Source organism: Muscardinus avellanarius (genome assembly GCF_963383645.1).
Source record: "Muscardinus avellanarius genome assembly, chromosome: 1".
Taxonomy (NCBI): domain Eukaryota; kingdom Metazoa; phylum Chordata; class Mammalia; order Rodentia; family Gliridae; genus Muscardinus; species Muscardinus avellanarius.
In genome coordinates, this window is record NC_137786.1 from 145,488,354 (window position 1) to 145,511,634 (window position 23,281).

At 38.1% G+C, this 23,281-nt stretch overlaps 1 protein-coding gene across 1 annotated transcript in view; it reads right to left on the reverse strand.

The window, feature by feature from the left end:
- ATM (ATM serine/threonine kinase) overlaps nt 1-23,281 on the reverse strand; it is a gene marked incomplete at both ends in the record, with an annotated part of 138,217 nt that overhangs the window by 21,740 nt on the left and 93,196 nt on the right. The window contains 15 exons of the mRNA XM_080715533.1: nt 302-384; nt 1,316-1,454; nt 2,051-2,206; nt 2,773-2,886; nt 7,102-7,309; nt 8,578-8,792; nt 9,507-9,620; nt 11,083-11,250; nt 11,703-11,937; nt 12,942-13,061; nt 14,085-14,189; nt 18,751-18,899; nt 19,881-19,983; nt 20,083-20,171; nt 21,481-21,568. Of these exons, the coding sequence (XP_080571659.1) occupies nt 302-384; nt 1,316-1,454; nt 2,051-2,206; nt 2,773-2,886; nt 7,102-7,309; nt 8,578-8,792; nt 9,507-9,620; nt 11,083-11,250; nt 11,703-11,937; nt 12,942-13,061; nt 14,085-14,189; nt 18,751-18,899; nt 19,881-19,983; nt 20,083-20,171; nt 21,481-21,568 (2,086 nt within the window). The remainder of the gene's footprint in view (nt 1-301; nt 385-1,315; nt 1,455-2,050; nt 2,207-2,772; nt 2,887-7,101; nt 7,310-8,577; nt 8,793-9,506; nt 9,621-11,082; nt 11,251-11,702; nt 11,938-12,941; nt 13,062-14,084; nt 14,190-18,750; nt 18,900-19,880; nt 19,984-20,082; nt 20,172-21,480; nt 21,569-23,281) is intronic.

Genomic DNA, 23,281 nt, shown 5'->3' on the forward strand with positions numbered 1-23,281 from the left:
ACTTAGTATAAGCAGATGGAAATGTTCCTTCTTCTAGTAAATGAAAATAATAGTCTATAAACCTTCATAAGAAAGTGAAAGATACAGAAATGAATACACAGACAAAGAGAGCATGAGGACCTTTTGAGTTTTTTAAGATCTGCGCGATGGAGATCTACAACAGAAAACCTCTAGGCTGAATCACATAAAATTGCCATTATTTAACCACATTTGATTATCTAAAAAGGCTATTACAAGTGGCTCAATCTAATACACTGAAAATTAGTTTAATTAAAAAAATCAAGAGTTAATAGTAAATTACCTTAATTTCCATAGTAGGAACAACAACATCTTCTAAATTCTTAAGTTTTGTAATTGGCTGATCTGCTGGAATATTGATGCCCTCTGTGTTTAAAAGTAAAGAGATTTTTAATTGAATAGACACTTCACAAAAGAAGAGATACAGATGGCCAATAAATATGAAAAATGTTCAACATCATTAGCCATCAGGGAGATGCAAATTCAAAACTATGCTGAGATTCCATCTTACCCCAATCAGAGTGGCAAGCATAAAGAAGTCAAATAACAACAATTGCTGGTGAGGATGTGGGAAAGAGGAACTCTTCTACACTGTTGGTGGGAGTGCAAACTAGTTCAGCCACTATGGAGATCAGTGTGGAGATTCCTTAAAAACTGGGAATGGATCCACCATATGATCTGGCTATACCACTTCTGGGTATCTTTCCAAAGGGGTTGAAACCAGAGAACTACAGTAACATATGCACAATTTGCAACAGCCAAAATTATGGAATCAACCTAGGTCTCTATCAGCAGATGAATGGATTGCAAAATTATGGGAAATACACACAATGGAATTCAACTCAGCAATAAAGAAGAACAAAATCATGTAATCATGGAGATACCTGTAGAACATTTTATTAAGTGAGATCGGCCAAGCACAGAAAGAGAAAGGACATATGTTTTCTCTAATATGCCCAAACTAGGGACTATTAGGGACACCAGAGGGACTTCAGATAATGGAGGGATAATCTCAGCAAAGCTAGAATGGAAGAATAAGAGAGGAAGAAGGCTGAGGTTGATTAATGGAGGAGCCACATTCGAATATGTGTAAAAGTATGAATGTAGCATGTTCAATCTGGACACTCATTGTTGAGGTGGGGGAGGAATGGGGGGAGGGCACCAAGCACTGCCTGAATGTAAGCCATTTTCAATATGATCCACATAAAAATAAAAAAGAAATTCTAATAATAACTGCGAACTGGGCACAGCACTGAAGGTCAAGCAGGAGTAGCAGCATTTATTCTTTGAAACATACTTCTCTGGGTCCTCCAGTGAGTGGCATCTAAGTTTGCTAATATAATATAAGCATCACAAAGTGCCTCAACATTCTTGACCATCTGAGGTCTCTTATTTCGAAGAGTACGTATTATTTTGTTTGCTGCCTCTGTTCGATCCTATTAATAAAAAGCAAACAAAGAGTTACAAAAAGGAGAAAAAAATATGCACAGATCTAAAAAATGGAAAGACTTCAGGTCACCTTATGAATGAAATACATGAAAAGAATAATCTCAAATGTCACAGACTTTGGGCCTTTCAAAAAATTTGCTTTCCCCTTGCTCACTGCTGTTAGGATAAAAAAAAAAAAAAAAGGAAATACTACTGATATATATGCTTTCAAAAATGTTAAGAAATTCTGAACCAATTTTAGGTAGCATTGCAAAAAAAAGAATTTAAAAACTGAATGGTGTCAGCAATACACATTTCTTTTCTTTTCTTTCTTTTTTTTTTTGGGGGTGGTACTGGGGTTCCTGGAAGCCCTTCTACCTCCGGGCTACACTCCCAGACCTATTTTTACATTTTTTTATTTGGAAACAGGGTCTCCTAAGCCAGCGCGTGCGGCTGGATTCGAACCTGCGCGATCCTCCTGTCTCTGCCTCCCAAGTGCGGGGATTACAAGCGTGCACCACCACGCCCGGCAGCAATACACATTTCTAAAATCCCTATGACTTACAGAAATATTAACTCAAAAAAGTATGTTTAATCCAAATACCTCATCAAGCTGAGAGCTTTGTTTAGGTGCATTTTTAGTTACTCTCCTTCTTGTTGCCTCTGGTTTGGTCAAAAATTCATCTTTGTTTGCATTTGCTAAGGCCAATATAATAAACAAAGTATGATGGGGGTGATCCATTGAAATCCTAGAAATGAGCTGTCAAAAAATAAAGAACTATTAGTTTTACACAAATTTTAAAAAGACAGAAAATCCACACTTTTCATTTTGCTTAAAATCAAAATGCATGTTAATGTCTGTATACTGTAATGGGTGGTGTGTGTGTGTGTGTGTGTGTGTGTGTGTGTGAGAGAGAGAGAGAGAGAGAGAGAGAGCGAGAGCAGAGAGGTACTGGGGGAATAAGAAACTGAATAAGTTATGAAGAGCAAAAGAATATGCAAAGTTCTACATTTTCAGTTCCCAGAGAGGAACAGAATATGCACTTTAAGCCAGGCATGGTGGCGCACACTTGTAATCCCAGCATTTGGGAGGCTAAGACAGGAGGATCATGGTTTGCGGCCAGCCGCAGCTACTTAGTGAAGCCCTTTGCAACTCAGTGAGACCTTGTTTCAAAATAGAGAGTAAAACATAGGGCTGGGGGTGTAGCTTGGAGATAGAATGCCCCTGGTTTCCATTTCCAGTACCGAAAAAAAATGTACTTTATATGGTATATAGTAATACAAAAGAAAAGCAATAATTGCGTTTTAATTTTTAGGTCTACTTACATTATTGAGGACTTCATGAAATCCTAGGCCTCCCATCATTTTGGTCCCCATTCTAGCTGCCAATTGGTACATAAGTGGCAAAAATTTATATGATGAAATCTTCATCCCGTCTCTCTACCATTTAAAACATACAAAAATAAGAAACATTTCAAATATTCTCATATGTAAGAACATAAAATATTTCAAAAATAATGTTCTTCTACTAGCACAACTTAGTAGTTGTTACTAAAACTTACTTTAACTTTTTTCCTTGTCATTTATCCTATCTGAAAGTCTTTCTAATGGCTACTGATTCAGTGATGAGTAAAAATACTTGGTGTGTTACACTGTATTCAGAACTGGATAATTGGTACAGCTTACATCCCAGTGAATCCAGGGAAAACAAAGGTAGATCTGAGTTCAGTGACTTTGACTCCTGTGAAGTCAGTGTACAATAAAATAGAAATTTCCCCACATGCCAAAAGTTAACAAGATATATATAGTTTGTTTTGGAATCATACCTTTAATATTAGAGGTCATCCCTAAAATCTAAGATTTTAAAATAAAAACTTATGAAGAACTGCTTTTTTGACATTTTCTTTTAAAATATCTTTTTAAAACATTGGAAAAAAATGCCCCAAAAGAGGGAATTTGATAATTCAAGTGAAGATTATTATTAATATAATATATAACCTAGAAATAGTCTTTAGAGAAAGTCATGCAAGTGCTATAGAAGGTATAAATAAGAAATTCAGACCCCTAGAGAAACCAGGCCCAGTAAGACGCTGGGTTCTGGGCAGGGGTTGCGCACGGGGCACACCAGATGGGGCCCGGGTCGCAGGACTCTGGGCCCGGGGCCGAACTGCGCGTAGCACGCCAGACCCCTGGAGAAACCGGGCCCAGTAAGACGCTGGGTTCTGGGCAGGGGTCGCTCGCGGGGCACGCCAGCTGGGGCCCAGGTCGCGGGACTCTGGGCCCCGGGCCGAACTGCGAGTAGCATGCCAGACCCCTGGAGAAACCAGGCCCAGAACAGAAAAAGATAAAGAAAAATATTGGAAAGGAGGTAAGAAAGCCGTTATGGATGCCAGGACACTGGAGATGCAGACAAAACTTATCTAAATGCACTGGAACTTATGGAAAAATTCGCCGTGAAAGAGGACTGCTATTTCTCTATATTGTTAAGAATCTCAGACATCACCTGTAAGGAGAGAGTTTAGCGGAGACCAAGGAGAAATGTGGTGTTGAAAGAGTTCTCCGCGATGGTGGTGGAGACTTGTATTCAGGAGAAGCAGAAACCGGATCCTACCAACTTTATTTTTTTGGAGAAATTACACCAAATGTCGAATGCTACCATCACGCATGCTTAGGAACACTGGACAACATTCAGAGTGGAAAAAGAGCCTGGGAAGTATTTGAAACGGTGGAGGCAGTGGCAATGCCAGTGGCCAATACTCAGGGGAGGCAGAGATCTGATACATTACACCTGGAACATTTGAAAAAATAACCACAGAGACAGTGATCGGAACCTGCTGAGGGGTTAGGCGGGCGCCGGGGCCAGTGGCCGACATCGGAGCTGCTGTGAGGCAAGGCCACTACTGAGGCCTCCGGGCCGGGATTGGAACCTGCCGAGGGGTTTGACCGATGCTGGGGCCAGCGAGGCCGGCATTGGAGCCTGCCATGAGGCAAGGCTTGTGCTGGGGCCTCTGAGGTCGGGTCCGGAACCTGCTGAGGGGTTAGGCTGGTGCTGGGGCCAGCGAGGCCGGCATCAGAGCCTGCCGTGAGGCAAGGCCGGTACGGGGGCCTCCGAGGCCAGGATAAGAGCCTGCCGAGGGGTTAGGCCAGTGTTGGGGTCAGCGAGGCTGGCATCGGAGCCTGCCGTGAGGTAAGGCCGGTACTGGGGCCTCCAAGGATGGGACCGGAGCCTGCTGAGGGGTTAGGCCGGTGCTGGGGCCAGCGAGGCCAGCATCAGAGCCTGCCATGAGGCAAGGCCGGTACTGGGGCTTCCGAGGTCAGGATAAGAGCCTGCCGAGGGGTTAGGCCGGTGCTGGGGCCAGTGAGGCAGGCATCGGAGCCTGCCATGAGGCAAGGCCGGTACTGGGGCTTCCGAGGCCGGGATAAGAGCCTGCCGAGGGTTAGGCCGGTGCTGGGGCCAGCGAGGCCGGCATCGGAGCCTGCCATGAGGCAAGGCTGGTGCTGGGGCCTCCGAGGCCAGGATAAGAGCCTGCCGAGGGGTTAGGCCGGTGCTGGGGCCAGCGTGGCCGGCATCGGAGCCTGCCGTGAGGTAAGGCCGGTACTGGGGCCTTGAGGCCAGGATAAGAGCCTGCCGAGGGGTTAGGCCGGTGCTGGGGCCAGCGAGGCTGGCATCGGAGCCTGCCGTGAGGCATGACCAGTGCTGGGGCCTCCAAGGCCGGGATCGGAGCCTGCCGAGGGGTTAGGCTGGTGCTGGGGCCAGCGTGGCCGGCATCGGAGCCTGCCGTGAGGCAAGGCCAATACTGGGGCCTCCGAGGCCAGGATAAGAGCCTGCCGAGGGGTTAGGCCGGTGCTGGGGCCAGCGAGGCCGGCATCGGAGCCTGCCGTGAGGCGAGGTCAGCATCGGAGCCTGCCGTGAGACATGGCCAATGCTGGGGCCTCCTAGGCCGGGAATGGAACCTGCTGAGGGGTTAGGCCGGTGCTGGGGCCAATGAGGCCGGCATTGGAGCCTGCCGTGAGGCTAGGCCGGTGCTGGGGCCTCCGAGGCCGGGATTGGAATCCTGCCAAGGGGTTAGGCCGGTGCAGGGGCCAGCGAGACCAGAACTGGGGCCTCCCATGAGGCAAGGCCGCTGCTTGAGCCAGCGAGGTCTGGATCAGTCCACTGAGTAGCCAGGCCACTACTGGGACCATCAAGAGTGGGATCGGTACTTGCAACGCAGCATGCACAGAGAAGTATCGCAGAAAATATAAATCAGACGCTTCTCTTAATCAGCAATAACTAGGAGGAAAAGCGCAACAGGAAGAGGTTGAGCTATAGAAAGGGCCCTATAGTGAAGCAACTAATGTGACCAATCAGAGGGTATGTAATACTGGAGGACGGAGCCTCTTTAAAACGCAGGAGGTACATAAACAAACGTATCAAAGTAAATCACCAAAGAAGTGTGGGATGGAGGGAGGGGGAGGGGATGGGATGGGGGCTGGATGAGGGCTAATTGTATGATGTGTGCTTGTATATCCTCTCAAGTCTTGTACTCCAATGTAATTGATATATGACTACAATGCACCAATTTAAAAAATAAATTAATAAAAAAAAGAAAAAAAATAAATAAATAAGAAATTCTACTACAATTGCCAAACTATGAAACCAGCCAAGAAGTTCATCAACGGATGAATGAATTACAAAACTATGGGATATGTACACAATGGAATTTTGCTCAGCCATAAAATTATATCATTTGTGAGGAAATAGAGTGGAACTGGAGAATATTATGCTAAGTAAGATTAGTCAATCACAAAAGTAGAAATTAGGATGTTTTCTCTAATATGCAGAACTAGGGATGAAATGAGTCATCGGAAGAACTCTAGACAAAGGAGGAACCAATAATGATCAAATAAGGCAACCTAACTGAGAGTAGGAAAATTCCCTAATGTACATGATGTACATTCACAAACATATCAAAGTCAATCACTAAGCCATACATTAGAAGGAGGGAGGAAGAGGGAATGGGGTAGAAACCGGGAAAGGGATAAATGAGATATGTACATGTATGCCTCTACCATCTTGCACCCTGTTTAAGATGTATCATTACAATGCACTAATAAATAATAAAAAAGAAATTCTCCTAAAAATAAAAAGAAGGGGGGAAAGCCCACTTGTGCTTGCATCATCTTTATTTTTACTTTATTTTTTTATGGTACTGGGGGTGGAGCCCAGGGGCTTTTTATCTCTAGGCTATAATCCCAGACCTATTTTATACTTTATTTGGAAACAAGATCTCACTAAGTTGCTGAGAGCCCCACTAAGTAGCTAAGGCTGGCTTCGAACCTGTGTGATCCTCCTGTCTCAGCCTCCCAAGCACTGGAATTACAAGTGTGTACCACCACGTCTGGCTTGCATCATCTTTAACTGCTTGCCAAATTCCCCAATCTAGTATACCATTATAGGTACTCTCCTATGGGGATTGCAAAGAAATGGGAAAACAGACATAAATTCTCTCACTTCCACACAAGCCTGCATCATTGGGAGCTTATCAAGTACCTATGTACAAAGCACCAAACCAATTGCTAGGAAGATAAAGGAGTATCCAAAATTGAACATCAAAGGGCTCATGTTGCAGTTCTTAAAGTACAAGCTCATATTCTGGGTTGAATAAGACTTGCCTTCATCATGCCATTGACTTCAGAAACTCCAGAATTTTCAAGCCAGAGGGAACAAAGTCGGAATACCCACATATCATGTTCTTCTCCACTTAATAAACAACTGATGTAATTTTCAACTGCTTTACATAAGAAGCGTTTGCGATCCTCTTTCAGTGCACGGAGTGCACATTCATCCAGCTCTAGCTCTCTCTGAACCTTTACTGTGTATCTTGCATTGGATAATTAAAGTAAAACAAAAAAATCCATAAAATACAAAATTACAAAATCACATATTATATATAACATAAATTAAAAAAATCAAGTGTCCATTCCAGCAGAAAAAGTAATGTTCTAATGATTGTTATGGGAACAAATTTAATTTCATCACAAATGTACAACTTAAAAGCTTTCTAGGCAACTAAGGATAGAGTGGACTTACTCCAGCTTTTCAGTTACCTTAATTCTCTATATATACTAAACATACAGCTAAATATACAAACCCAAGGCAGGTTTAAATAAAGGGATTTAATTATACCAAAACAGGTAAGTCAGCCAGGCATGGTGGCACACGCTTGTAATCTCAGCACTTGGGAGGCTGAGACAGGAGGATCACACAGGTTCTAAGCCAGCCTCAGCTACTTAGTGAGGCTCTCAGCAACTTAGTGAGACTCTGTTTCCAAATAAAATATAAAATAGATCTGGGAGTGTAGTGTGGGGGTAGAAAGCCCCTGGGTTCCATCTCCGGTATCACACACACACACAAAAAACAAACACCAAGTCTTTTTTTTTGGGGGGGGGGTACTGGGAATTCAACCCAGGGGCATTCTATTACTGAGCTATATATCCTTGGCCCTTTTTATTCTGAAACAGAGTCTTGCTAAATTGCTGAGGCTGGCCTCAAACCCTCAATTCTCCAGTCTCAGCCTCCCAAGTACTGGGATTACAGGCATGTACCACTATACCTAGATAGATAAGTCTTTTGTATTTAATTTCATATCTATCTCTTTTTCAACTGGGATATCAACCCAAAACCAAAAAGCTAACATTTATATACTCTACAATGACCTCAGAACCAGGGCATAATTTTTTTGTGTGTGTGTATCTAGGGATTGAACCCCAGGGGCATTCTACTTCTAAGCTATATCCCCCAACCCCTTAATTATTTTTGTTTTGAAACATGGTCTCACCTGGTTGCTGAGAGTCTCCCTACATTGCTGAGGCTGTTCTTGAACCTGTGATACACCTGTCTCAACCTCTCAAGTAGTACTGGGATTACAGGCATGTGTCACCATGCCTGGTAGGGCATGAATTCCTCATAAAAGAATATGTGCCAGTATATATCATGACCAAGTGCTTTAGGGCCAAGGCAATCTATAAGTCAAACCAAGTTTTAGTGCTCAAAATTCTAAGCCAAATAAAAAGTTCAAATCACACAAACACATTAAGCACTGAGTTAAATGATGAACGTAAAATCATCACTTGTAGATATGCAGTTACCTGTTGGTTTGAATTTTATGTTCCCTTAGGAGGCCTACTTCCTCTTTGGCCCTTTTCAAGAGAGCTTGCTTGTTTTCAAATTCTGATGATTTCATGTAATTTTCAATTCTCTGGTATTGGGTATCGGAGAACCGTGCTAATGAGAGAAATGCCTTCATTTTTCCATTTCTGAGCTCATTGCTTTCTCCATCATAACTTCCAGCAACTTCTACTGCCTTTAAGAATATACAATCCATTTAATTTATATTTAAAATGTGAAGTATATTTTAAAAAATCATTCAGGTCAAGGTAATCCCATACTCAAACTTAATGTATCTATATGTAAATCTAAATTATATGAAGGATGATTTTCTTGACTTTACAAAACAACTTCAACAGTATAGAAATAACCATAAAAACTAGTATTTGTAAAAAATGCAAAAACAAAGATTTATTTAAAATTTAAAGAAACTATATCATGCTTTTCATGTTATATTTAATTATTGAGGTAACTATTTATAAAATTATTAAACTAAAGGAATAAGAGGTACAAAGAGGAAGGTGAAAGGAGGCTGGATATTAAACTTCTAGCTCTTACTTGTGGCTGGCTGTACTACATATGAATGGCCAAGGATGATTTATTTGTATATTCCTTAATTTGCTATTTTTATAGATTAATAAAGAAATTATCAGAAACAATTTATTGAAAGAACAGCTGGGGGTGGAAATAGAGAGAAAGAAGACACATTTGGTATTACTTTCAAAATAAGCTCCTTCTTTTCTAGCATTGTTTCATTTTGCCATGAAGGTTACACAGAGCTCTAACAGTAATAATATATAGAGGAATAAAATCATACCTTTATTTGCTTTTTAAATACAGTTTTTCTTGATTTAAAGGTCAAGTGTAAGCATGCTAAATAACAACCTAAATAGTTGCTGCAAAAGCTTACCTTCTCTAGATAGGTCTGCATGATGACCGCAGGATTTTCTAAGCAAGTTTCTGCTAACCAGTTGCCACAAACCCTCAGGCATTCTGTGTATATAAGTTTTAGGTTGGGATCATTCTATATAAGAAAATCAAAATCTTAAAATGTAATTCATTATCATAACTACACAAAATGCCCTCCATTGTAAGGAATAAAAGCCAGATTATAAATATTTTTCCCTTATCTGCTTTTACAAGTATTTTAATAATTCCAAGTATATAAATTTATAAAATAATCAACCTGGTGTATGCTTGTAATCCCAGCATTCGGGAGGCTGAGACCAGAGGATCGTGGTTCGCAGACAGCCTCAGCTACTTAGTGAGGCCCTCCGCAACTCAGTGAGACCCAGTTTCAAAATAAAGAATAAAAAATAGGGCAGGGGGAGGCCAGGAGGTCAAATGCCCCTGGGTTCCATCCCCAGACCCCCCCACAAAAAATCAACCTGTAGTTTATTATTAGATCACCTCTAATATGAGTATTTATATATGCCAGGTAGTGTGTAATAAGCTTTATGTATATTAAGTCATTTAATTCTCACAGGAAGTCTATGAACTCAGTACTATTATCATCCCCAATTGCTGATAAGAAAGCAAGTACAAAGTACAGATAGCCCCTACATTAGGGCCCATGTTAAGCAACATAGAAACATCATAGTACTGGCATCCAGTGACTTGACATAATGAATTCTTTATTAGTAGATGATGTCACACAAGCATCCAAATCCAAAAGCTCAGTGAGTTGAGACTCACTACACAGGTACATCTAAAGTGGCCGAATCTGACTACCTTATGATTACTACAAACATGTCTACTTTGTTCATGCTACGCTGGGAATACAGCCAAAGCATAATACAAGCTACAAGATTGTGATTTGAATAGATGGTATTAAATAAAATAGCAGGTGTGATATTGGATTGATAATTATGCCAACCTGTTTTATTTTTTTCTACTTTCGTTCTCTAATGCACTTCTTTTGTTTTTAGCACTTTATACTTTAAATTTGTAGTGTTTCATGTTTATTTCCCACATACCATTCTTGAATCCTCTAGGAAATCAGACTTAACACTGGGATAAATTTAATTAATCTACCACGAGATGAACTGATAGACTTGTAAAAAGAAAAGAGTTTCTAAACTTTTTAAACAAATATTAATTTTCAAGACTCCTTTTCACAACATCTTGTTCATAAGTCAGTAATTTCAAAACTTTAATAAAAGCTGGGCGTGGTGGTGCACACTTGTAATACCAGCGCTTGGGAGGCTGAAACAGGAGGATTGTGCAGGTTCAAAGCCAGCCTCATCTACTTAGTGAGGCTCTCAGCACCTTAGTGAGACCCTGTTTCAAAATAAAGAAATAAAAAATAGGGCTGGTGGTGTCGCTTGGAAGTAGAATGCCCCTGGGTCCCATCCCTACACCCACCCCCCACACCCACCAAAAAAAATAAACTTTAATAAAACTGTCTTTTAAAGCATAGCAATGGGTTTTTTTTTTTAAAATAAGAGTAAAACACTAATTCAGCTAATTAAAAAAATAAAACAAACCTCTGTACAGCTGGCATCCAACTTCTTGATCATTTGCTTGAGAATACTCAGGGCAAGACTCTGTTCCTTTTTTGCCCAGAATACTTGTGCTTCTTCTAGCTGCCACTCAGAGACTCCATGAATAGCTGAATTATACTGTTTAATTTGAAATATTGCCCTTTCAGGGAGCTAAAATGAAAGGGGCATATGGGAATAAATATTTTTACTATTACCACTAATAGTAATAATGAAAGCAGTAACGACCATTCATTAAGAACACGACAGTCAGGGACTGTCTCTTTTTTTTTTCAGCTGAGATACCAGAGCAGACAGGGATTGTCTTAAAGTACTTCTCTGCTTGCCTTCCAACCTCTACCCCATATTATCTTTCTCATTCCATATTTATATATACGCGTCAAATTATTGAATTGCTACCAATGAATTAAATTGGCTATCTTTTCATTTTACAATCAGGAAACTGAGGATGAGAGTCTTAAATTAAGATTTGTCTAATTTTAACATGGGAAATCTCAAATAATTAAACAGTGACTGCTATTTCTCAATGATATTTCTTTTTCACTCATGTTTTCTGTTATAAAAGGGAAGGGCAAAAAGGTGATATAATTTTAAATCCTAGTTACCTGAGTGTTCTTGAAAGTTCGGGCCAGAATAGAGAATTCTACAAGGTGTTTAGTGAGAATGTCTTTAAAGCATTCTCTTTGTGAGTTCTCCTTTTCTTTCTCCATCAGGATCTCCAAAATGACTGCCCTTAGAGCCATGATAGGCTCCTGAAAACTAAAATCACTGTCCTTAAGAAGCTGGGAGTGTTTCCACCATTTAATGTATACTTCAGATAGTTGCCTGTCTGTGACTGATCTGAAAACCAATCGAAGAGTTCATGTAAGCAAGAGAAGTTTTTAAAACTTATGAGGTTCTGATATGTAACACAGAGTACAAAGGTACTTTCATAGTAAAAGACTAAAACTTGTAAATAATCCTAAATGTGAACTATGTTTGAAAAAAACTACAAAATGCTGTGTGATTAATTCCTTAGTAGGTTTCCACAGAGGCCACAGGTAATGAGTATTTTACAAGATTTTCTTAATATACTTTTAGAAATCACAAAAAACAGCCCTTGTAAATGAGAGTTCTTCTGAAATAAAGAATTATTCATTAGATTTATCATAAAGAATACCTACACCTCTAGTCTTGCTCCTTTGTTCTTTGTGGTTAAAGGAGGACCTATCTGCACAGAAATGAAGTATGCTCATTAATTTCCTGTAGGGATGACTGTATACATAATTGTGGCTGTCAAAGAAATCACAAATCAGTGAAGAAAAAGTTTGCATCTGGCAAAGGTTTTATCTGCCAACATTATTTATTAAAGAAATAGAAAATGCCTACCACACGATTCATTTACTTGAACAGTATACTTATTAGATGCTTAAATTAAGCAATAATGTTTAATTCTTCAGAACTACTGTGTTGAGAGAAATAAAAAAAGATAAAGCAGGGAGACTATGATGATGATGAGGTGAGGACTAGGAAATGAAAGTTCTTTTGGCTGCCTGATAGGGAAGGAAGCAGTAACACAAATTTATAGGAAACAAATCTTTACTTCCTTTTCTAGATGACCCCATTGTCAAATCTCAAACATTTTAGTTTCAGGAATCCCTTTATACTCTTACCAATTATTGAAGACTCCAAAAAGCCTTCAATTTTTAGATTATATCTATTGACATTTATTATATTAGAAAGTAAAACTGATGAAAATTTAAGATGTATTAATTTATTTAAAAATAGTAACAAATCATACATAAGTCACAATTGGTCACAGAAAAGCCACGCTTTAAGATTATAAAGTCATAAGAATCACATACCTTGAGAAAAGTTCCCCAATGCTTTCCAGCTCTCCAATAGCCTGCAGCCTACTAAGTGTGGGGTACAGTGAATAAACAGACTCAAGGCTGCCCTTACACAACTCTTCCACTTCTTTTACTCTAGTAGCAAAAGAGAAAAGATGCTTTGGAAACTAAGAAAAGGTTTCTGGGAGATAAAGTTCAATTTTGTGGTTAAAGAGTTCTCATCACAGGCTTAATATTGACCTAATGTTACTCATATGCACAAGCAATAGTGACTATGAAATAGCAGTGAAAACAAAATTAGGCTTGTGATCATATAGACCTAGAGCTATATCAAAGTTCTGTCACGAACCGAGCGTGGTGGTGCACGCTTGTAATCCCCGCGCTTGGGAGGCTGAGACAGGAGGATCGCACAGGTTCGAAGCCAGCGTCAGCTACTTAGTGAAGCTTTCAGCAAGTTAGTGAGACCCTGTTTCAAAATAAAATATAAAAAATAGGGCTGAGAGTATAGCCCGGAGGTAGCCTCTGGGTTCCACCCCCAGTAGCCCCCCCCAAAAAGTTCTGTCACTTATGGCTGTCTAACTTTAGACATATTTCTCAATTTTTACTAAAAGATTTTTTTTACTTCCACAGTTATTTTGAAAAATTTGAAAGGGCCTAAGTGGCTAGCTAACACATAATTTGCATATAAATGGTAGCAAATATTATCATAAGTATAGGATTTGTTAGGTCACTAACTACTATTAAACAAAAAACATGTTACATTTGTTTAGCATATTACTTGCTCATGTATAATTTCATTTGTGCCTTAAAACAAGCCTCTAAGTACTGGCCAGTAATGACCATTTTAGAATTGGAACATAAATGCTGAGAACAAACTTCATATACCTACTTAAAGAGATGAGATTAAAGGAAGAGAACCAAAGAGTAAGAATCAAGACTTTCTCAAGGGATCAGGCTAAAGAACTGACCTGGAGTCTCAAAGAAAATATTTTCTGACAGATGGACAAAAGACAAGGAAACACTTGACCAGAAGCACAATGCCTTTATCCCTTCAAAAACGCAAACCCTCACAATGAAATTATAATTCAAGTTTTGAGAAAAAAAAAAAAGCCATGACATTAAATGTTAAAATCTAAGAACTGTGTCTTTTTGTAATACCTGGCATATTTGAGACTTTCATAAAATACGGTGAATTCTCGGTCTCTTAGAGACTGCAGAGCATTGTACAGTGATTCGTGGTAACTGGTTCCTTCTATTCCTTTGCTGTGAGATAATTAAAAAAAACAAAAATACATATTTAAAAACAGGAAATACCAAGAATGCATGTATAATTAATTTAAAAGGCAAAACTTTTAAACTAAAATTAACATTTTTTATAAAAAAAAAAAACTTTGGTAAATAAAAAGAATTTAGTGAGTCATTTAAATTTTTCAAGCAGAAAAAAGAGAAATTTCTAGATACTTTGCCTGGTTCTAAATATGTTTTATTTTCATTTACTTATTCAGTGAATACTTGTTATACAGAAAAGCCCAGTAGACAAGTCAGATCAGGACCTGCTCTCATACAGCTCTGTTCTGGTGGGGCCAATAAATAATCCAGAGGCATTGTACCTTTCTACCTGCAAGCTACACCTTCACACCTTTTTATAATATGTATTTTTTTTAATAGGGTCTTGCTAGATTACTGAGGGTCTCACTAAACTGCTGAAGTTAGTCTTGAACCTTGAATCCTCCTATCTCAGCCTCCTAAGTACGAGGACTACAGGCAAGAGCTACCACACTTAGCCTATAGTTTGAAATTTGAAAGGCATTCCAACTAATGAAAAAATTTCTTTATGAAGGCAATTAAATATGATTTAATTTTTAGTGTTTATATTATCAAAGGACTTTGTATAAATATGAAATATCAGAGCAGGTGTTTGGCTTTTCATTTAAAAAATGTGATGACAGCTGGGCATGGTGGCGCACACCTGTAATCCAATCCCTACGCTTGGGAGGCGGAGACAGGAGGATCACGCAGGTTCGAAGCCAGCCGCGCTGCCTTAAGAGACCCTGTTTCCAAAAATAAAAAAGTATAAAAATAGGTCTGGGAGTGTAGCCTGGAGGTAGAAGGGCTTCCAGAAACCCCAGTGCCACAAAAAAAAAAAAAAAAAAAAATTTAATTAAAAAGGCCCATCGCAACTCAGTGAGACCCTATTTCAAAAAATAAAGCGAGTTGGGCATGGTGGTGCATGCTTGTAATCCCAGCATTCAGGAGGTGGAGACCAGAGGATTGCAGTTTGAGGACAGCCTCAGCTACTTAGCGAGGCCCTTCACAACTCAGTGAGACCCTGTTTCAAAAATAAAAAGACTACACTTCTGGGAAGATGGCAACCAAGAAAAGCAGCATTTACAAGTCCTGCTAAAACTCCATCTCTGTTACCACAAAATCAGCGCTTCTCATAGCCAGAAAACACCATCAGCAGAGAAATAAAAAATGTAAACACAAGGGACAGAGAAAAAAAAAAAAGACTAGAAGAACAACCAGAGACCAGAAATCAAGCCTGCAATGAGGCAGCGGAGCCACACCAGCGCCAGCTTTCCTCACAGCACCAGGCTCCAGAGAGGAAAGATAAACAAGGAGCTGAAGTGAGCAGCTGCGGATCATTTGGGTGCAATTCAGCAGTTCTTTCAGCGCAATGAACGTCTCAAACTCCCAGTGGCCAATCTTATCACGCCTTCCAGGGACTCAGAACGGAGCTCAAAACCAGAAAAGAAATATGTCAGCTCACGGCTGAGGGCGTGGCAGCGGTGCCATATTGCCAGCAGCGACAGCGAGTTCACTGCACCCTGCCACAGCTCCAGATCTGCGCCCACAATAACCTTCAGTGAAATTGCGGCCCCTAAAGGAGAATTCTCTGTACTGCGCTCCCAGAAACTTGTGCAGCTTTGATAATCTACTTGGGTCGGATATTTTGCAGTCCAACCCAGTGAAGGAGTAGCAGTGGCAGAGACACAACACCCCAGTCATAGCTCCCCTTGGGAAAACGCCCAGCCCGGCACCCCCACGGTCTCATGCAGCTTCGATTAACTTCCTGGGTATGAGACGTTGCGATACAACCTAGTAAAGTAGCGGCTGCTGAGATTAAAACAGACTTGAGATACAGAGCACCCTAAGTGAAGTTGTAGTGACCCAGGGAAGGCACAAAATTCTGAAATCATGGGAAAGAGGAACAACAATAGAGCAATGAATGCCCACAACCCCATATTATCAGAACCTGATAATACAGAAATTCAGAGATCTCCAGAAGATTAAATCAGGAATATAACTGTAGAAATAATACAGGACTTTCAGAAAGAATTTAGAGAGAGTCTAAGAATTCAAAGTATAAACAATCGATTAGGCCACATGGAGAATAGAATCTCGCTCCTAGAAGAGGATCACTCCAAAAACGAATGCATAATTTCTAACTTAGAAAAAAAAAAATCAAACAGCAGGAATCTGACATTGAAGAAATATGGGCCCATTTTAAGAGAACTAACCTAAGAATAATTGGAATAGAGGAGGGGAAAGAAGGTGAAACCAAAGGGACCAATAATCTCTTCAAAGAAATAATAGCAGAAATTTTTCCAAACATAGAAAAAAGAGGTCGATACACAGGTCCCGAAAACTTATAGAACTCCCTTTAGACAAGATCAGAGAAGAGGATCCCCACGCCACATAATTGTCAAAATGACCAATGTGGAAGCCAAGCAGAGAATCTTAAAGGCAACAAAAACAAAAGGCCAAGTGACATTCAGAGGCAAACCAATTAGAATCACTACAGACTTCCCAAACCAAGTCATGAGAGCCAGAAGGGCTTGGAGTAATATATTCCAAATTCTGAAAGAAAACAACTTCCAGCCAAAAATTTTCTACCCAGCAAAACTGTCTATTAAATTAGATGGGGAAATAAGAAGCTTCTATGATAAACAGAAACTGAAGGAATTTATGTCTTCAAAACCAGCGCTAGAGAAAAATACTCAAAGAGATTAACTCCAAAGAAGAAATAGGTAATACACACAAGAATCAGAGAAATAAGATTTTCCATCCAGCAGACAACTAAGCAAAGAAGAATATATTCATGTGTTTATAGGTCAAAATCTTTGGAAATTCATTATTTATTTCAGTCTTTTACCTATTTCTAAATGGTATTTCTAAATTGTATTGCTTGTTTTTATTGATGCTAATTTTTAGGATCTCTATTTGGAATATTAATATACCTTCAGATATAGCATTTGGAAATATTTTATCCCATTCTATCAGTAACTTTTAACTTTGTTTACATTGTTCTTTAGATGTACAATTTTTTTTTATTTTTAGGAAGTTTGTTTATTCTTTTGTTGCTTGTGCCTTTGAAATCATATCCAAGAAATCACTACCAATTTCAATGTTGTGAAGTGTTTTCTCCTAAAAGTTTATAGTCTTAAAATTTACATTTAGGTCTTTTATCTACTTTGAGTTAATATTTGTATATGGTGTTAGGTAAGGGTCTAATTTTATTCTTTTTCATGTAATTATTATTTTTCAACAATATGTAGTGAAAAGGTTATTATTTCCTTCACCAAATGGTTTTGGAGACTTTGTCAAAAATAACTTGACCATATATGGAAGAATTTATTTCTAGGCTTTTAATTTTACTCCACTGGTTTATATATCTGCCTTCATAGCAATACTACACTGTTTCAATTGTAGCTCTATAAGGTTTGAAATCAGAAAATGTACATCTTCTAGCTTTGTTCTTTTTCAAGATTGTTTTGGGTATTTAGAGTTCATATTTCATGTTAGGATAGATTTTACTAAAAAAAAAAAAAAAAAGTACAATAGTTTTACCTTTAAAAAAAAGAAAAAAATATCCTCTGGTAAGAAAGAAAGCAAAAAGAAATACTGGAATGTTATCCCTAAGTGATCAAAAGTTTGATATCAGACAAATGAATCTGTTATGTGAGATTATCAGTATTAATTTTGGATAAATTGCTATAATATTAGATGTCAACCACTAAGCCAAGCATGGGAAGGAGGGATGCGGAGGGAATGATGTGGGGATTGGGTAGGGGCTAACTGGGCGATGTATGCATGTATGTCTACACAATTTTTTATCCCATTATGATGTATGAATACAGTGCTCCAATAAAAAAAATTTTTAATAAAAAATAAAAATAAAAAGACTAAAAAATAGGGCTGCGGGTGTAGCTTGGAGGTAGAATGTCCTTGGGTTCCATCCTTGGTACTGAAAAAAAAAAAAAAAAAAAGATTAAAAAGAAATAGGGTTGAGAGTGTAGCTCAGAGGTACAATGCCCCTGGGTTCCATTTCCAGTACTGCCAAAAAAAAAGGTGACCTGACATAGTTTATAAATGTTACCTTTCTGGGTAAGTGATTTTTTTCTAAATGAAAGAAATTATTTTATAAATAAAGAAAACTGGCTCTTTGTGTATCATCCAGCCAACAAAAGTGTGCTATCTGACTTATGAAAATGTAGCAGAGAGTAAAAAGAGGAATATGTATACTTTTCTTTTGTATTCCTTAGTCCAACAAAAGTAAATGGGTAGATTCTCATAAGACAACACCTTTTATATTTCTACTTTCAAAAGACTGGGAGTTGCACAGTGGAAAGAGAATGAAATTCAGGTCTAGTTGTGTTCACTGATTATTGCTATCTTATTTAAGCACTTAGACAGTAGAGCTTGTAGAATCTATAAAGTATAAGAAATACAACTTTTGTTATATCGATAATAAAATAAAAACAACCACTGTTTAGAACCACAGAAGGGGCAATTATTTTTACAACTTCCAATTTCTTCTTGCCTGACTGAAGTGCAATGGTCCCACTGCATGCTCCTCCATGCTGCTTGGTAATGAAGGTCCTGTAATTCAGCACATCCTTCCTTATCTTCATGATCTAATCCTTTTAAGTAGGTGGAAAGAATATGGCAGAGCCCCAAATTCTGCAAGGCCTAAACAGGAATTTTTTTTTAAAAAAAAGGTAAATAACTAATCAAAGATTTCAACAGAAAACTAGAGAAACAAGAAAAGCATAAAAATTAATTTAAGAAAAAATTTAACAATATCACTTAAAATCCTAAAATAATCTGGGCATGGTGGCACATGTCTGTAATTCCAATATTGGGGAGAGGCTGAGACAGGAAGATCAGAGGTTTGAGGCTAGCCTCAGCAACTTAGCTGAGTAACTTAGTAATTCCAATAGTGAGAGAAGGCTGAGACAGGAGGATTACAGGCTCAGGGCCAACTCTCAGCAACTTAGACCTTTTTCAAAATTAAAAAAGAAGAGGGCTGCAAGAATAGCTCAGAGATAATAATGCCCTTGGGTTCTAACCCCAGTACCAAACCAAGCAAAACCCTAAAATACTGTTTCATTTCTTTCCCCCAAAACACAAAATAGATTTTAGAGAGTTCTAGTATTTGACAGAACAACTGGCTAAGAAGTATTAGCCAGTAATAAAAAACAGAAACTTCTGGAACCAACTCTAATGCAAACTATGAGAAATACTATACATGATATTTTCCATGTGAAGCACTGCTATTGCTTGGATATAAATGTCCCTGGAAAAACTCATTATTGATGGGGGTGGTGGCACACATCTGTAATCCCAGTACTTGGGAGGCTGAGACAGAAGTACTGCAGGTTTGAGGCCAGCCTCAGACACTTAGTGAGAACCTGTTTCGAAATTTAAAAAAACGCATCAAATATACTCAAGAAATATGCTCTACTGTTAGCTAACAAAAACGATGTTCAACAAATCTATACTATCTTTTAGATCAATGATCTAACTGGCTTTCTTGTATAGCCCTAAGTTTCAGTCTTATACCTCAATTTTATCTGGCTACGTAAATATTCCACTAATATACTATACTATTGATGGCTTTACCAAAGCAAAAAAAAAAAAAAAAAAAAGAAAAGAAAAAAAGAAATGTACCTGAATTATTCCTGCCTGGCGGGCTGCTGGGGAGATTGCTGTCTCAAGGTCATATGTTACCAAGGCTTTCCCCCACATTGCCTCATGCTCATATGTCCGTAGTCTGTAAGAAAAGGTTGCAAAAATATCTTCTGGTTCTACATGTATATAACTATTTCATAAATAGAATTAATATACTATTATCTAGAAAACTGCAACTTACCTAGTAAGGGGTTGTAACATTTTCCCTCCACCACAACCATAGAGACTATCTGGTTCTCCTATACTTCTGTAGATTTCTAAGAGAAGATCCTTAAACAGAAATATAACAAAATGAGAAGGGAAAGTCACCTTATAAACTTAAGAAACTTTAAACTGTATTACCACCAACACATAACTCTAAATGTTGTCTTATTAGGGTGAACTATAATGATTTCAAGTATATACTAAAAATGTGAGCCAGACATAGTAGCACATCCTTGTAATGCCAGTACTTGGAAAGCTGAGCACTGTCTGGGACTTTAGCTTAGTACTACCAAAAAAAAAAAGTTGTAGATTAACGCAGCAGACTAGTCCCAGACGCCCCCCCCCCAAAAAAAAAGTTGTACATTAACACAGCAGACTAGTCCCAGACCAAAAAAAAAAAAAAAAAAAAAAAAAAAGGTTGTAGTCTACCTTAGAAAAATTCTCACAATTTTATGAACTGGATAAGAAGTGAATACCAGCCTACCAGTCTTTTATCTGATACAAAAATAACCATAAAGTCTGGGTGTGATAGCGCACACTTATAAAACCAGCACTTGGGAGTCTGAGACAAGGATCACAGGTTTGTGGCCAGCCTCAGATACTTAGTGAGACTGTTTCAAAATAAAAAATAAAACATAGAGTTGGGGACGTAGCTCTGAGGTAGAATGTTCTTGAGTTCAATCTCTGGTACCACCAAAAAAAAAAAAAAAAGAAAAGAAAAACAAAACAATCTTATTAACATATAAAATTATATGTAAGAAAAGAAAATAGTGTTCTGCAAAGTATGGCTCTTAAAATCTGAAATATAAGAAAGGTCATGAGTTTTTCTTTGAAGTAAAACTCAAAAAGGTATGACAGTTTATAGACTGTGATAAGGATGAGTAAGTGGTTTAATTCCTGAAATCTGTTGTAAAATTCAATCAGGAGTGTGCATTTATGTCACTGTCAACATGATTTACATTATGATGAAAGACCATAATGCACCAACCAAAAAGACCCCCAAAAAAAACCACCAAAAAAAAATCACTTAGGAAAGACTGATTCTGTTTCAGTATGAATAAATAAGAATGAAAATAAAAAGCATAAAATAGAAGGTTTATTACATAAAAAATTGACCAAACAATTTAACAGCCTTTCTAATGACTGCTCTGGGAAATATTTTCTAGATACAAATTGGTTAATTTGTACAAGATTAAATAACTAAGTGGCAGGGTCAGTATTAGAGCTCAATTTGTTTACTCAAAGACCTAAGTTTCAAACCATGATAATGTTCAGTTCAATAAGTAACTTTAGTTTTAAAATAAAAGAACACTACTTTAACAAAATAATCCAAGTATAAGATATTGTTATAAACAATAGAGCCTGTTATATTTACCTGTAAACTTATTCCAGTTTCTTCTTTACTTTTTTCACTCAAACTAGAAATAGTTGTGCTTTGGCTTCCTTCTTCAAATGTAGGACTTCTGTTTATCACAAAAGTACTTCTTTTAATGAGGATATACTGCTTAGAAACTTATGAATACCTATACTACAAACTTTGACAGAAAAAAACTAATGAAGGATAGAAAAGAAATTTGTAAATGTTAGTTCTGTGGATATTTACATCTTACTAACAATCTTCTATTTGTGGAAAAGTGATATTCCAAAATATGTTTATTTATAAATAGATAAGCTTGTTTAAAAATACAACTGACATCCCCAAAATTCAATTCCTAAGTATTTTGTCAGTGGCTTTATCTAAAGTTCGATTTAACCAAAAATCATAGACCACAATGAGATACAATTTAAGACTGATCAACTGACAAAAACTGAGATTTAATAAAAGTAGATCAGTACACAAGATTATAAAACTAAAAAGTTGGGAGACACCAAGCACTGTGTGAGTGTATGCCATTTTCAATAAAAATAAAAATAAAAATATTTAAAAAACCATCTTGACACTTTAAACAAATAAAAGTGACAGGATTAGAACTCAGATTTATTTATTCTAAGGCCTTATCTTTAAAACATGGATTTATACATATGCATTTGATAGTTTAATAAGTAACTTCAATTCTAAAATCATGAAAGCTATAGTATTTATAATAATAGCAATCCAAAAAATGAATACTATTATAAATGACAATGCCTCTAATGCTCACCTATAAACTTATTCCCTTGTTCAAATGTAAGGTCTCCTATTGATCCACTTCATTACTAATTACATTTCTAAAAAGTAGAAAGACTGATATAACCACTTAAAGACAATTTGGTACTTGAGAGGCAGGACAGCAGGTTTGAGGGCAGCCTCAGCATCTTAGCAAGACAAGGTTTCAAACTTAAAATAAAAAACAAACAAAGAAAAAATAGGAGAGGCTGAGAGTATAGTTTGGAAGTAAAATTCCCCTGGATTCAATCCCCAGAAACACACACACACACACACACACACACACACACACACACACACACACACAAATTAGTACTATCTTAACCTGGCAATTCTATACTTAAATATATGTCACTGGTAAGATAATTTACCTGTTCAGATAAACTGGCATCTCCTCCAAATAGTATGTTACCATTCTATGCTAGTCACAAATTAATGGATAGCAACACAGAGCATATATATATATCTTAAAAATTGCATTGAAAAGAACATGTAATTTCTTAAAAAGCCCAAAGATAGGGAATACTAAACAATATTAATAGGTTTATACTTATATGTCAAAAATATCATCCATAAGAATGAAAAATACAGCCAGATGTGGTGGCACATGCTTGTAATCCCAGTATTTGGGAGGCTGAGCAGAAGGATCTTGGTTCACGGACAGCCTCAGATACTTAGTGAGGCCCTTTGCAACTCAGTGAGACCCTGTTTCAAAAGAAAGAATAAAAAATAGGGCCGGCGGGGAGGGTGTAGCTCAGATGTAGAATGTCCCTGGCTTCTATCCCCAGTACTGCAATAACTAAATAAATAAACAAAAATAAAAATAAGTAAAGCTGGGTGTTGTGGCGCGCGCTTGTAATCCCAGCATTCGAGAGGCTGAAACCGGAGGATCACAGTTCGTGGACACCTCAGCTACTTAGTGCGGCCCTTAGTGTGGTTCAGAGGTCAAATTCCCCTGAGTTCCATCCCCAGACCCCCACACAAAAATAAATAAAATAAAATACAATAAAATAAACACAAAGCTGAAGAT